The sequence below is a fragment of the Tupaia chinensis genome, unplaced genomic scaffold (assembly GCF_000334495.1).
Source record: "Tupaia chinensis unplaced genomic scaffold, TupChi_1.0 Scaffold000403_1, whole genome shotgun sequence".
NCBI lineage: Eukaryota > Metazoa > Chordata > Mammalia > Scandentia > Tupaiidae > Tupaia > Tupaia belangeri.
The window spans coordinates 373,808-387,451 of NW_006159905.1; the positions used below are offsets into that span (position 1 = coordinate 373,808).

General features: G+C 55.7%; 4 protein-coding genes across 9 annotated transcripts in view; 2 read left to right on the forward strand and 2 right to left on the reverse strand.

Moving 5' to 3' along the window:
- Positions 1-1,354, forward strand: part of LY6G6D (lymphocyte antigen 6 family member G6D) — a 2,614-nt gene extending 1,260 nt beyond the window's left edge. Inside the window, exon 3 of the mRNA XM_027774100.1 lies at positions 1,143-1,354. Within this exon, the coding sequence (XP_027629901.1) occupies positions 1,143-1,354 (212 nt within the window). The remainder of the gene's footprint in view (positions 1-1,142) is intronic.
- Positions 1,355-3,941: 2,587 nt separating this feature from the next.
- Positions 3,942-6,866, reverse strand: LY6G6C (lymphocyte antigen 6 family member G6C). Its single transcript, XM_014590095.1, has 4 exons — positions 6,529-6,866; positions 6,331-6,443; positions 4,863-4,973; positions 3,942-4,240 (listed from the first exon to the last, which is right to left on the reverse strand). Exons 1-4 carry the CDS (start codon positions 6,705-6,707, stop codon positions 4,026-4,028), a joined length of 618 nt encoding a protein of 205 aa, XP_014445581.1. The 5' UTR covers positions 6,708-6,866; the 3' UTR covers positions 3,942-4,025.
- A 730-nt stretch (positions 6,867-7,596) lies between these two features.
- MPIG6B (megakaryocyte and platelet inhibitory receptor G6b) lies at positions 7,597-9,425 on the forward strand. 3 transcript variants are annotated; one of them, XM_014590093.2, is made up of 6 exons: positions 7,597-7,686; positions 7,870-8,217; positions 8,367-8,457; positions 8,807-8,847; positions 8,985-9,070; positions 9,189-9,425. In XM_014590093.2, the coding sequence occupies exons 1-6, from the start codon at positions 7,626-7,628 to the stop codon at positions 9,291-9,293; spliced, it is 732 nt and encodes a 243-aa protein (XP_014445579.1). In that variant the 5' UTR covers positions 7,597-7,625; the 3' UTR covers positions 9,294-9,425. The 3 variants fall into 3 exon arrangements, with proteins under 3 accessions (XP_014445579.1, XP_014445580.1, XP_027629902.1); XM_014590094.2 differs by having other exon boundaries at positions 8,966-9,070; positions 9,189-9,404; XM_027774101.1 differs by lacking the exon at positions 8,807-8,847 and having other exon boundaries at positions 9,189-9,404.
- Positions 9,426-12,315: 2,890 nt separating this feature from the next.
- The window catches only part of DDAH2 (DDAH family member 2, ADMA-independent), a 5,374-nt gene continuing 4,045 nt past the window's right edge, over positions 12,316-13,644 (reverse strand). For all 4 annotated transcript variants that reach the window (XM_006154284.3, XM_006154282.3, XM_014590074.2 and 1 more), the window contains exons 6-7: positions 12,972-13,121; positions 12,316-12,787 (exon numbers count right to left, since the gene is read on the reverse strand). In XM_006154284.3, coding sequence (XP_006154346.1) covers positions 12,671-12,787; positions 12,972-13,121 — 267 coding nt within the window. In that variant the 3' untranslated portion in view covers positions 12,316-12,670. The remainder of the gene's footprint in view (positions 12,788-12,971; positions 13,122-13,644) is intronic.

The following is a 13,644-nucleotide window of genomic DNA, read 5'->3' on the forward strand; positions in this document are numbered from 1 at the left end:
ACCGGGTCCAGGACACGAACCGTGGTCGACTACGTGGGAGTCCAGCGACATAGCCATTACGCTAACTGCTGGTTCCTGCTTCCAGTGTGAGTTTTAAGCCACCAAGTCCAGGATTCGAACCATGGTCGACTACGTGGAAGTCCAGCTACATAACCATTATGTCATCTGCTCATCCCAAAACTGTACTTTTTCATTAATTTGGAAACCATTATTATAAATATCACTTTTATTTTTGGTACCTGTGAAATTGCTGAAATAAACTGAAATTTATTTTGTCAATGTTTTTTGAGTGAACTGAATAAACTTTTTGTTTTAGAAAAAAATAGTATAGGGACCAGCAGATGGCATAATGGTTACGTCGCTGGACTCCCACGTAATCGACCATGGTTCGAGTCCTGGACCCAGTGGCTTAAACTCACGCTGGGCACATGTACATGGGTGCCCAAGATCCCAAGAAGAGAATAGAGGAGAAGGGATTGTGGCATGGCTAAACCCCAGGGGGTGACTTCTCGTGTTCTGTCTCTCTGTCTTTCTCTGTCTCTCTGGTGAGCACATGTGCCCCATAGCAAAAATCTCTCTCTTAAAAAGAAAAAAAAAAATAGAGTCCTTGTATATCCATCACCCTGCTCCCCTTAAGGCGAACATCTTCCATAGCCATAGTACCATTATCAAAACCAAGAAATAACAGCGATGCAGTTCTACTGAGCTACCGACTGTATCTGACGTGGCCGGTTGTCCCACTCCCGCCCTCTCTCTGGTCCAGGACGCAGATCAGGCTCCCACGCATATGTAGTTCTCGCATCTTTGCAGTCTCTTCTGACCTGTTCCACGTCTCAGCCTTTGACTTCCATGGCATTTTTGAAGATCCCTGGTAGGTTATTTGATAAAGTGCCCCTTGGCTTTTATGGGATGCTGTCTCATGAGACTGAGGTCACGCTTTTAGGCAGGATACCACAGAAGTGATGCTGCGTCTTCAGGGCTCACGTCAACGCCGCCGTTGTGGTAACTTTGATCTGGTTTCAGGGAGGTGTTTTTTTCAGAGGGCAGAGAATCCCTTTGGGCTCCTTGAAACCACATCTTCTCTGCCCCAGAGGCAAGTCCTGCAGCCAGGACCCCCACAGCCCCGTCTCCTTCTCTCTCAGCCTCGGTGACCTTGATTCATCACCATCCGGCCTGCGTGGCGGCCCATCATTGCAATCAAGTGGAAACGGAGTCGGTGGGAGACGTGACCTACACAACCCACCGGGACTGCTGCCTGGGGGACCTGTGCAACAGCGCCGTGGCCAGCACTGCGGCCCCCACATGCATCGTGGCTGCCCTGGTTTGGCTCTTGCCAGGACTGTGGAGAGGGTAGTGGGAGGAGGGGTAGGGAAGGGAGTAGGGGATCAGGGGAGTGAGGGAGACCCGAATAGCAGAGGTGAGATGAGCACTCCTCTGTGAGCCATTAAAATCTATCAGCCACTGTGGGACTGGCAGGTGGCAAGGTGGTTGAGGATGCTGGACTCCCACATAGCTAACCACAGTTCAAGTCCCAGATCTGGCGACTTGCTTTCTCACTCTCTCTTTCGCTCACTCTGTCCCTCTCTGGTCAAATGATAAATAAATAAATGGATAAAAAAAAATATCAACCACTCTAGGGCTGACTGCAAACTCCCATCTATCTTTGAATGGGAGGACTGAAGGGGTATACGAGGGCATGCAGGTTCTGGTTTTATTCCCAGTGTCAGCCCCCCTACCACGGGGGCTCCTTAACCAACTAGTCCCCAGAGGACAAAGGAGAATCAGCCCTCAGGGACTCCTGGGTCCTGATGCTAGTGAGACTTCCCGAGCGGAGCATGGGCTGGCGGGGAGCACCAGCATGCTGCCACCCTGTTGTCTGGTTGCCCCTTACCCTGTCTGCACCTCGGCTCCCGATTTGAATTGGGAAAGGAAAGCCAGTACTATGGCAAGAGAATTGCTCGGAGCCCCACTTATGACGGGTGGCCTTGGACCCTGACCTGAGAGGTCCAGAGCCTTGTCCCCACATACCTCCCTACCCTTCCCAGGGAGCCCTCAGGCCAGGCTGCACCTGCTTTGGGGCAGTACCTTAAAAGTGTGACCTCAATTTAGGATAAGGATTGCTTCTCTGAACACTGGGACCAGTGTGCCACCCCAGACACTAGGAGGGAGAGAGGCCTGAAAAACCTGTTTCTCCATTCCCTCCAGCCCAGCTTCCCAGGGAAACTCCCTAAAGGATTCTTGGGTAAGGGTGGGGGACTGAGAATGCTATGTGCTGGGAGGGGCCTGACACTTAGGTCTTCTGACAACACACACACACTTTATTAGACATAGACATTTATTATTCAAAATGGAAGGAGAGGAGCATGGGGATCGGGTATATGTAGGAGCCGGGATCTGGGAATCGGCCCCATGCAGCCAGGTCATCAGGCCCTTCCTTGAGCCTTCGGGTGTGGGGGGGCAGATGGAAGCCCCATCTCAGGCCCAGATCCCTGTCCCTCCCAGGCAGGGCACTGCAGCATGCTGGAGCAAAGCGAGGGGCCCATCTAGGGGCCAGTGGATGATCTGGGGTGATCTCAGCAGAGATGAGAGGGGACGGGGGCAGAGCAGGGTGGGTGGGAGGGAGGGAGAGACCACTTCTGGGACACTGTCTAATTAAAGACTTGGGAAAGTGCTTTTCCAGGCAAAGGTAGCCAAGGAGACATCACCCTGGGAAGCCAGGGGGTCTGGAGACACAGGGCGAGGGGCTCTGGTAACCACAGTTCAAGTCCCAGATCTGGCGACTTGCTTTCTCACTCTCTCTTTCGCTCACTCTGTCCCTCTCTGGTCAAATGATAAATAAATAAATGGATAAAAAAAAATATCAACCACTCTAGGGCTGACTGCAAACTCCCATCTATCTTTGAATGGGAGGACTGAAGGGGTATACGAGGGCATGCAGGTTCTGGTTTTATTCCCAGTGTCAGCCCCCCTACCACGGGGGCTCCTTAACCAACTAGTCCCCAGAGGACAAAGGAGAATCAGCCCTCAGGGACTCCTGGGTCCTGATGCTAGTGAGACTTCCCGAGCGGAGCATGGGCTGGCGGGGAGCACCAGCATGCTGCCACCCTGTTGTCTGGTTGCCCCTTACCCTGTCTGCACCTCGGCTCCCGATTTGAATTGGGAAAGGAAAGCCAGTACTATGGCAAGAGAATTGCTCGGAGCCCCACTTATGACGGGTGGCCTTGGACCCTGACCTGAGAGGTCCAGAGCCTTGTCCCCACATACCTCCCTACCCTTCCCAGGGAGCCCTCAGGCCAGGCTGCACCTGCTTTGGGGCAGTACCTTAAAAGTGTGACCTCAATTTAGGATAAGGATTGCTTCTCTGAACACTGGGACCAGTGTGCCACCCCAGACACTAGGAGGGAGAGAGGCCTGAAAAACCTGTTTCTCCATTCCCTCCAGCCCAGCTTCCCAGGGAAACTCCCTAAAGGATTCTTGGGTAAGGGTGGGGGACTGAGAATGCTATGTGCTGGGAGGGGCCTGACACTTAGGTCTTCTGACAACACACACACACTTTATTAGACATAGACATTTATTATTCAAAATGGAAGGAGAGGAGCATGGGGATCGGGTATATGTAGGAGCCGGGATCTGGGAATCGGCCCCATGCAGCCAGGTCATCAGGCCCTTCCTTGAGCCTTCGGGTGTGGGGGGGCAGATGGAAGCCCCATCTCAGGCCCAGATCCCTGTCCCTCCCAGGCAGGGCACTGCAGCATGCTGGAGCAAAGCGAGGGGCCCATCTAGGGGCCAGTGGATGATCTGGGGTGATCTCAGCAGAGATGAGAGGGGACGGGGGCAGAGCAGGGTGGGTGGGAGGGATGGAGAGACCACTTCTGGGACACTGTCTAATTAAAGACTTGGGAAAGTGCTTTTCCAGGCAAAGGTAGCCAAGGAGACATCACCCTGGGAAGCCAGGGGGTCTGGAGACACAGGGCGAGGGGCTCTGGTTAGGGCAGGCGGGAACAGGGGCAGCCCGGGAGTGAGTCTCAGTGCAGCAGCCAGAGGCCAACACCGGCCAAGGAGGTGAGGAAGACGAGGGCCAGGGCTGGCGCGGGCCGGGGGGCTGGGCTGTTACAGCTGTCCTTGCTGCAGCAGGTGGTGTTGTAGGTCAGGCCCAGCTTCTGGTTGGTTTGGTTGAAAGCTTCCAGGCAAGGCTCTTTGGACGTTCCACAGCGCAGGTTGGAGTAGAGCCACATCTTACCTAGAGTAGGAGCGGGTTGGTGGGGGTCAGCTAGGAAGGGCCTGTGTTTACCACCTCACGTCCCCCATTCCCCCCAGGCTTCCCTCCTGCCTAACTCTGCCCAGCCCTCCCTTCTCTCTCTCTCTCTTTCCGGCTAATGTTCCCCCTGCACTTCCTCACTCGCCCCCACAATCCTGCTTCCAGCACTCCTTGGCTTGCGACTGCCTCTTTTTGAAGGTGTTTCCTCAGGATAAGGGCATCTCCGTGGAAGTATCGTCATGAGCATTCATCAAAACAGGGCATGTGAAGATATATAAGAGTGTCTGGGGATCTGGCAGGTGGTGTGGTGGTTAAGGGTGCTGGACTCCCATGTGGTTGACCACGGTTCAAGTCCCGGACCCGGCAGCTTGCTTCCTCCCTTTCCCTCTCTGTCTCTCTCTCTCTTTCACTCCATCCTTCTCTGATCAAATTAAAATAAATAAATAAATAAAGTGAAATAAAATTCAAAGAAAAAAGGAGTGTCTGGCACATAACAATCCTTCGCCAGATGCCATCCTTGCTAGAAATCTCTGTCCCATCTCAGGCCTTCGTCCCAGTCAAAGTCTCTTCTGTCTGCCCTGACTCCCCCTAAAGGTGATGTTACCGAGGTACACATTCGTCGTCAGGCACTTCTGTCCTGGCTCCAGGAGGCAGGACTGCCGGTCCATGCAGCCCAGCAGAGGGACCTTGTAGCAGGAGTGGCAGCGGATGTCAGCTGGGGAGACACAGTCAGGTTGAGGTGACTCACTGGGGGAATCAACGGAACCGGGGAGGGGTGCGTAGGGTGGAGACGGGCCAATCAGGTAAGTGTTCTGACTTGTTTGGTCCAGTAGGAACAGAACAGGTGAGTGATGAGGGGAAAGGAGAAAGTGGGCGGCAGATGAGGGTGGCGTGGTTGCTTTGTGAAGGGCCTACACCCTAAATGTCTTCCTTCACTCCACCCCACTTGGGGATGAGTCAAGAGGAACAGGGCCATCGACAACAACACAGGGCTGGGGCGAGATGGGATGTGAGGGTTCCGTGGGGAAGGAACTGGTTGAGGAGAGGGAGGTGGGAGAGGAAGTGAGGAGTTGACATAAGGAGACGTCTCATGTATGCAGGTCATGGGGGTTTCGCACTGTCAGAAAGAGCATGGGATTGGACACTGACGGGAAGCCACCTGTGGCCAGCTTCAGCAATTTACTCTTCACCTCCTGCAGCCGCCACCTGCCCAACTGCGTGGGAAGAGGAATGAGACCTGGATGGAATGCTCTCGCTGCATGAGCTGTCTGGCAGAAAGGAATACTATCTGGGTGACAGATCATCGGATTCCTTCTTAGTATCTTACCAAAACAGAGGGGGCAGGGCAGAAGGTGGCACCCCCAAAGTTTCTGCTTCAGCTGATTCAAGGTTTGCGGAAGGAGGGGTCAGTCCAGGGGTGGAGGAGCATGGCGGGTGCACTTCAGTGTAACGAAAGGGGGAAGCAGCCCTGGCATCCCCTGTCTAGAAGGTGCAGGAAAACTTCGGGTTCCCAGGAAGCTCGAGGAGGTCACTGAGACCATTCAGAAAGCTTGCATCATTGGGAGGGGAGGGCCGTGCAAGCCAGGAGCAGCAGAGGGGATCTAGAAAGGCCATGGCTCTGAGACGGAGCGCCTAGTCCCTGACGGAGTAGGTGGGGAGGGTGGGGTATGACAGGAGCCTGGGACTGGCTGCCAAATCTCTGAGAAGACACTGCTGAGCCGGGGAGCTGAGAGGGGAAGGCAGATTACCTGGGATCTGGAGAATCGCATATTGGAATGGGGCTTTGCTAGGGAACCGGGGACACCTTGGAGGAGGGAACAGGAGGATAAGAGCCCTGGCAGGCGAGAAGAATGGGCCTTTGGGGGAAGTGAGGAGGTGTGTGGCCCATGGAGACCTGGGTCTTTGACAAATGGAGTTTATCAAAGGAAGCCTGGTCCTGGAGGCACCAGAGAGCTGAGCCAGCTGGGACCGGGATTCCTTGGGCTTCTGAGCAGTGGAGTGAGGGCAGTGGGAGGGCAGGGTGTCAAGGTCCTGCCTGGGAGAGCCAGGTCCTTGGGACCCCAGGTGCTCACCTGAGACGCACAGGAGCAGTGCAGACAGGGTGAGCAGCAGCAGGCCTTTCATGGTGAGGGTCCTGAGGATGGGAGCAGCTGCAGCAGCCGATGGAGATTTTCGGGGTGCGCCTCTGGGAGTTGAGTGGCCCTTTAGGAATTTATAATCTCAAAGGCCCCTCCCTTTTCTGCCTCTGCTAGCCCCTCCCCCCCACTTACGTGCAGTTGACCAGAAGAAGAGGCAAGGTGTGGGGTGCGGCTGAGCAAGCCTGCGTGGGGAGTGGGGATGGGAGAGGGGCTGGTGCCGCTAGTGGCCACCTCTCTGTTGGTTCTTGGTTCCAGGCCGGGAGCCCCCTCCTGGCCTCTGGCTGAGTCCTGACTGCCCCCTGAAGAAGCATCACCACAGGCCTCTGATTTTCAAGATCATCACGGAAACTTCTCGTTCCTGGGCTGTGGCCTAAGACAATGGCCAGGTTTGGGTCTAACGTGGACACTGATAGCAGCACACTGGCAGAAATGGAGGACAGAGGGGATTCTGCCCCCCGGGTCTTCCCAACCCCCACTCAGCCCCAGGTGAAGGGTTTGTGACATGACAGAGAGCTTCTATGATGCCGCAGCGGCAGGTCCAGGGGAGCCAAGCCCGCCTGCTAAGAAGGGCCCTCCTCAGGCCCAGGGATGACTCAGGACCTCGCCCTGCTGCATTTGGGCTGGGGTGGCCTCAGTCGCTTCAGCCTAGTGAGAGCTGCCGGAGTCCCAGGTGTGCGTAGAGCTCTAACGTGTCTCCCCAGTAGAAACCTGCCCTTCCAGGTGGGCGCCACAGGCCGAAAGCTACAGTGTGGGCACAGCAAGGTGAGGTAGAAGCTAAAGTAAGAGTAGAAATAATCCTAATGGCAAGCGCCTACATACTGTCCTGATTGTTCTAGGTGTTTTATGGGGGCTCCTTTATTTAGTTCTCAGAAGACCCTGTGAAATAGGTGCTTTTATCATTTTACAGACGAACAAACAGACCCAGAGAGGTTGAGCGCCTGGCTCAGGTCAGGCAGCCCGGAGTTGGTGAAGTCAGAATCGGACTTCAGACAGCGGGGTCGGAGCTGGTGGTGCCATGGCCACTGGCACGCTGGAGGCGGTCAGTAGAGGAAAGTGCTTGTGTAAAGGGCCCCGAGTGAGTAGTTAGTGCTGTGTTTGCCTGCCAGGATTCCCAAAGCTCCACCCCTGCTCTTATCAGGGCCCCCAGCCCCTCTTCCTGCTCCCCAGCTTCCCTCCGGTCTCCCCCTCCCCCCAGCTGATTCACTGCCTCTCCCCACCACATCCCAACCATGGTTCTGGTTCTGCAGCTGCTACCGCTGCTGCTCTCGGGGGTCCAAGGGGACCCTGGAGGTAAGTGAGCCTTGGGCAAGTTGTGAAGAGAGAGGCAAGACTGAGGACACCGAAGGGGGCGCCTGGGGGATAGGGGGTGTGAGGGAAGATCCAGGAGGGCCAGAGGGCAGAGGTGAGAGGTCGTCTGGCCCTATGGCCTCACCCTAACCACTGCTTACTCCTTCCCCGCCTGACCTCCCCTAGCTTCTCTGCACGGCCACCCAGGGGACCGTGTGAATCTCTCCTGCATAGGGGTCTCGCACCCTGTCCGCTGGGCCTGGGCGCCCAGTTTCCCAGCCTGCAAGGGCCTGTCCAAAGGCCGCCGCCCGATCCTGTGGGCCTCATCCAGCGGGACCCCCACCGTGCCTCCCCTCCAGCCCTTCGCGGGCCGCCTCCGCTCCCTGGACTCTGGTATCCGGCGACTGGAGCTGCTCCTGAGCCCGGGGGACTCGGGCACCTTTATCTGCAGGGGCCGCCACGAGGACGAGAGCCGGACGGTGCTTCACGTGCTGGGGGACAGGGCCGATTGCAAGGCCGCTGGGTCCAGCGGCGGTAGGTGGAGGCCTCTGCGCACAGGACTACTCGGGCACCCACCCCAGGGAGAGAGGGAGGCTTGGCCGAGGGGCCCTGAGCGGGAGCGCTAGCTCTCCGTCATCGTCCCCCTGACCTCGGCATCCCTCCCCGCCACGCCGGCTCCCCAGGGTCGGTGTATGCCCAGGTCCTGATCCCGCTGCTGGGCGTGGTGCTGGCGCTGGTACCGGGAGTGCTGGGCGTGCTCTGGTGGAAGCGCAGGTGAGCGCCAGGGGCGGGGCCTGGCTTGATGGGGCGTGACCCGAGGCTGGAGGGACCCGACCAGAACCTTCGCAAAAGAAAGCACTAGATCTGGAGGCTTGGGCATGCTTTCGAGAAGACAGGTCAGAACTTAGCAAAGCCACGGGCTGCGGAGTGGAGCCCCAGCTAGGGAAGCAGAGCCTCAAGTGCCACCGTCAGGGCGTGGGCAGGACTGGGGGGAGGGGCGGAGGAGGGCGCCCAAGTGGGTTCGCGGGTTTGAACCTACAAACCGCTGGGTTGTCGTGGGTTCCGCCTGGGGCCCAAGAAGAACCAGTGAGACAAGATTGCTGATTCTGCCCTCCTCCTACAGACACTCACCTTCTCACCCGCCACGACCACCCCCCAGATTTGGTGAGACTATCCCCGTCCCATTGTCCTCCTCTGACCCACACGTCCCCCACCCCTCAGTTCCTGAGGCTGAGCCCTTTCTGGGAGCAGACAAGTCGGTCACCTTCTCCCCATCCTTCAGCTCTGTCCCCCCCGCATAGCTCCACTCCTGAAAGCGGATCCCCAGAGGCCACTAAAGGAGGAGGAGGAGCCCAAGTGTCCAGGGGACCCAAACCAGGAGGAGCCGGTATGCGGTTGGGGACAGGAAGGGAGCTTGCCAGAATCCCTGAGGAAAGAGGACCAAGAAAGAGGCCCGGATCCCAGGGGGTCTGACCTCTGTGACCGTTCTGCACCTCTCCCCCCAGAGCCTGCTCTACGTGGATCTGGACCACAGGGCGCTCCGAAGGCCCCGCCGGCCGTCCGCGGTGGGCCCTGCTGACTCCTCCACCGTCTATGCGGTTGTGGTTTGAAGGGAAGCCCTTACTCCAAACCTCCAAGCTGGGGGCTCCCAGCTGTTCCTATCCCCCCTCACCTGGAAAAGAAAGGCTTCCTGGGATACAAACCAGCGCCAGCAGGAGGTCAGGAGACCTGGGTCCCAGGCTCCCTCTGCCGCCGATCTTGCTCCCTGGCTTCTCCCACCTCTCCTGGTGTTTCCATGTCTCCTTCACCACTGGGGTCCTCGCTAAGCCCCACCAAGCCCCATCTAAGATACCAGGTACTGGGGCTAGAAGGTGGCATGGTGTTAAGGCGCTGGATAGTCCCATAGCTGACCACGGTTCAAGTCCTGGACCTGGCGGCTTGCTTCTCACTTTCCCTCTCTCCCTGTGTGTCTCTCTCTGGTCAAATTAGATAAATGAATGAACAAATATAATTAAAATAAATAACTCTTTAAAAAAAAAAAAAAGACATCTACTCCCAGTCAAGCTTTTTTTAAAAATTGTCTTCTCTCGCCAGAGAGAGACAAAGAGAAAGAGGGAAAGGAAGAAAGTTCCCTCCAATGGGACATGGCCACTGCACAGTACCTTCCCCATCTATCCAGGGTTGGGGGCACACGCACTCACATGCACCCAGTGTGTTTTTCAAGCCTCTGAGGCCGGGATTCGAATGGGGGGTCAGCATGTGAGATCAGGTTCCCTTAACTGCTCGGCTATGGGGCTGGCCCATGTAGAACTTTTTGAACCAGAGGCATCTAACTGCCCCTTCCATTTGTGTGTGTGTGTGTTTTTGTTTGTTTGTTTGTTTTTGAGGGCTTTTTTGGAGAGTTTTTTTTTTTTGCTACAGGGCATGACTCACCTGAAAGACAGAAAGAGACAGAAAGCGAGAAATCAGCCCCCCCCCAGGGGGGATGGCCACGCTGCAGTCCCTTCTCCTCTATTCTCTCAGGATCTTGGGCACGCACGCGCATGCGCTCAGCATGAGTTTAAGCCACTGGGGTCTGGGACTCGAACCACAGTCAACTACATGGGAGTCCAGCGACATAGCTATTACGCTAACTGCTCGTCCCGCTCCTTCCATTTTCTTCTTCACTCTCTTCCCACCACTCGTCTGCTGAATTGCTCATCTGCTCTTCATAAGGGTGTGAGATATCTCATTGGCCACACCTAGTAAAGAATTTTTAGCATTCACCTGGCTTGATCTTTCTTTTACTCCCTTCTGGTTTTTTTGGAGAGTTTTTTTCTATAGGGTGCTTGCACTCACCAGAAAAACAGGGAGACAGAAAGGGAGAAATCACCCCCCCAGGAGGGATGGCCACACCACAATCCCTTCTCCTCCAGGGATTTTGGGCACACACACACACACACACATACACATGCCTGCTGTGAGTTTAAGCCACTGGGTCTGGGACTCGACCTGCGGTCGACTATATGGGAGTCCAGCGACATAGCCTTTGCGCCAACTGCTGGTCCCCTTTACTCCCTTCTTTCAACTCTGTTTCTCTTTGCTGCTTTTCTCTCCCTTCTGGACTCCTCTTCCTTGCTCCCCCTTCCCACAGTAGTCCCTGTCATTCCAGGTGTGTCTCTCTTCTTTTTCCCTTTCTACGTCTTCGGGGATGCTGTCAGCACCCACAGCCAGCCCTCACATCCCTCCCGCCCCCCTCCCCGCAGATTACAGCCAGCACCCAGCTCACATCTCAAAGCCGATGTCTGGAGTCTCTCAGATCTGTCACCTGGCTGGCCCCGGGCACTTGGCACCCAGCATGTCAACCCCAAGGCCCTCACTTAATCTTCCTCTGCATTCTTTCTTGACCAACCCAGTCGCCAGAGCCAGAAACCGAGAGTCAGGCAGATCATCCTCTGTCCCACACAAAGAGCTCTCAAGTCCTGTCTATCTGCACGTCACTCCACACCTTTCCGCACCCGGGCTGCCGCCTGCAAGTGCTCTCCTCGTTTTCATCCTGTTAGATTACCCCCGTAGCCTCACCTCACCCTCCAGCCCTCGCCCTCCTGAGGTCAGACGGATCTTCCCCAAGTGCTAATCTGCTCCTGACAGCCCGTCTTTGAGAACCGCGTATTTCAGCTTCAGCTCTGCATCTGTGGGCCTGGCTTTGGGTACAGGGTGCTCCGTCTCTTTGTCCACCGTGCGGGCTTATTTCTGTCTTTCCACATGCACACGGCATACCAGTCTTAGGGAATTCTCCCCAGCCCCCACAGTGCCCGTGCCCAGTGCAATCCCTTCTTCCTGGATCACCCTTTTCCCTCCTCTGGTCTCTCTGCCTGGCTAATTCTTATTTATCCTCAGAACTCGGCGCAAGTGCAGCCTTTTCTGGGCCGCTGTTCCTGACTCTCTCGCCAGCTCTGCATGCACGCTGGGAGCCCCCATACATACAGCCTTCTGTGAACTGTTTCATCACAACCTGTATTTTATTTCATCTTATAAGGAACTTTCAGGAGCAGCAGCTGGCATAATGGTATGTTGCTGGACTCCCATGTAGTTGACCGTGGTTCAAGTCCTGAACCCAGGGGCTTAAATTCACGCCGGGTGCATGTGTTTGTGTGCCCAGGATCCCAAGAGGAGAATGGATTGCAGTGTGGTTATTCCCCTGGGGGTGATTTCTCACTTTCTGTCTCTCTCTCTCTCTCTGTTTTTCTGGCGAGCACACGCACCCTATAGCAAAAACCTCTCAAAAAAAAAAAAAAAAGAATGCTCGTGGAAGCATCATTTCTTCTTCTCTATCAGATAGGAATGGAATGACAATCTACCAGTCTCTGAATCATCTGACATTTAAAGTGGTAAATTCAATGAGTGATTCACCCACATATTTTCTTCTCTGCCCAGGTCATGCTCCCCACAACAGAAATTCTTGCACCCAAACACCTATGACAGGGTTGGGCAATGAGTCATTAGGTACCTAATGAAGGTTTTCTTTTTTTCAATTATGTTATTTAATTGTATTCATTGTCATTATTTTATTTTTTTAAAGTTGATCCGAGAGTGAGGGGAAGGGAGAAAGCAAGCTGCCAGTTCTGGGCCTTGAACCACAGACCTTGAACATGGGAATCCAGCCGCCTTAACCACCATGCCACCTGCCAGTCCTAAAGGTGTTTTTTTAAATGGAAGAAGCTTCCTTCCCAATACTGACCCCAACCTTAAGTTTCAGCCCTACCCCATTCCTCTGCCCCTGTAAGACACCAGCCACAGTCCACTCTAAAAGGTCAATTCTATTTTATTGATTCTGCCAGAGAGGACTCACCCAGTGGCCCCTATCCTTCCCCACACTATGCCCTCCCCCCATCTGGGGGCCCTCTCCCCACTACTGCCTACTCATCATCCTACACCTAACCCTCCTTCCGCTTCTCCTCCTAATGCTGCCCTCCCCCTGGCCAGCCGGGACCCCAAGGCCAGGCCCTCAGCTGTGGGGGCGTGTGCTGAGCACCAGGCAGAGGGAGCTGAGCCCGGCCCCAGCCTTCTCCAGTTCTGAACAGGACACGGGTACCAGGGTGACATCGGAGAGCTTCTGCAGGGCCTGCAGGGAGGACATGAGGTGGGGAGAAGGGCGTAAGGCCTTGAAACCAGAGCCGGGTTCCCCTTCCAGACAGCTAGGAGTGACTGCACCCGGACTTTGAGAGAAAGCACCTCTCCTTTCTCCCACCAAGAAAGCCTGAGACCCTTCTCTGGCTGGTGGTGTTGGAACTCTTGCTCTCTCTCACCTCCTGGCTGTTGGGCAGGTCCCCACCTCCCCTGTGCAGGAGGAATGGGGGTGCGCTGGGCAGTCCAGGACGCAGAAAGAGACAGTCGGCAGCTGCATCGTCTGGGAGAGTCAGGGACGCGTACGGGTGATCTGTCAGTGTGGCCATCGCCTAGTGGAGAGAAGGAGGAAGCTTTCAAGCCTTAGTCTGCCCGCCCTGCGAACCACTAAGGACCAGGCAAGCCTCGAGTCGGCCTGCCTGCAACCACTGAGGGCCAGGGCAGAGCTCCATTCGTGGGAGAGTAAGGACAGCAAGCACAGAGGGCTTACTATGTGTCAGACGCTGCTCTAAGCACTTGGATTACCTTGGCTAATTTTCACCTTCAACTCAAATACAGTTCTCACCCACAACCCTCCTGTCTCCTCCTCCAGCCCCCACTGGTCTGCCCCATCCATCCTTCAAGTTACAACTTAGATATCCCTTTGGGGAGGTTCCTGGAACTGGGGGAGCAGGTTGATCGCCCCCGTTATAGCTCCCCAGCTCTCCGTCCACTGTTGTACCCTCACTGTTTACTCATGCGTTCCTCCATCCTAGACGGACAGCACCGGGAGAGCAGGGCTTGCAGCAAGTCCTCCAAATCTTCCACTTCCTCCCCGGCCCCAGCCCGGCACTTTCCACAGCCCCACCCCGCCCC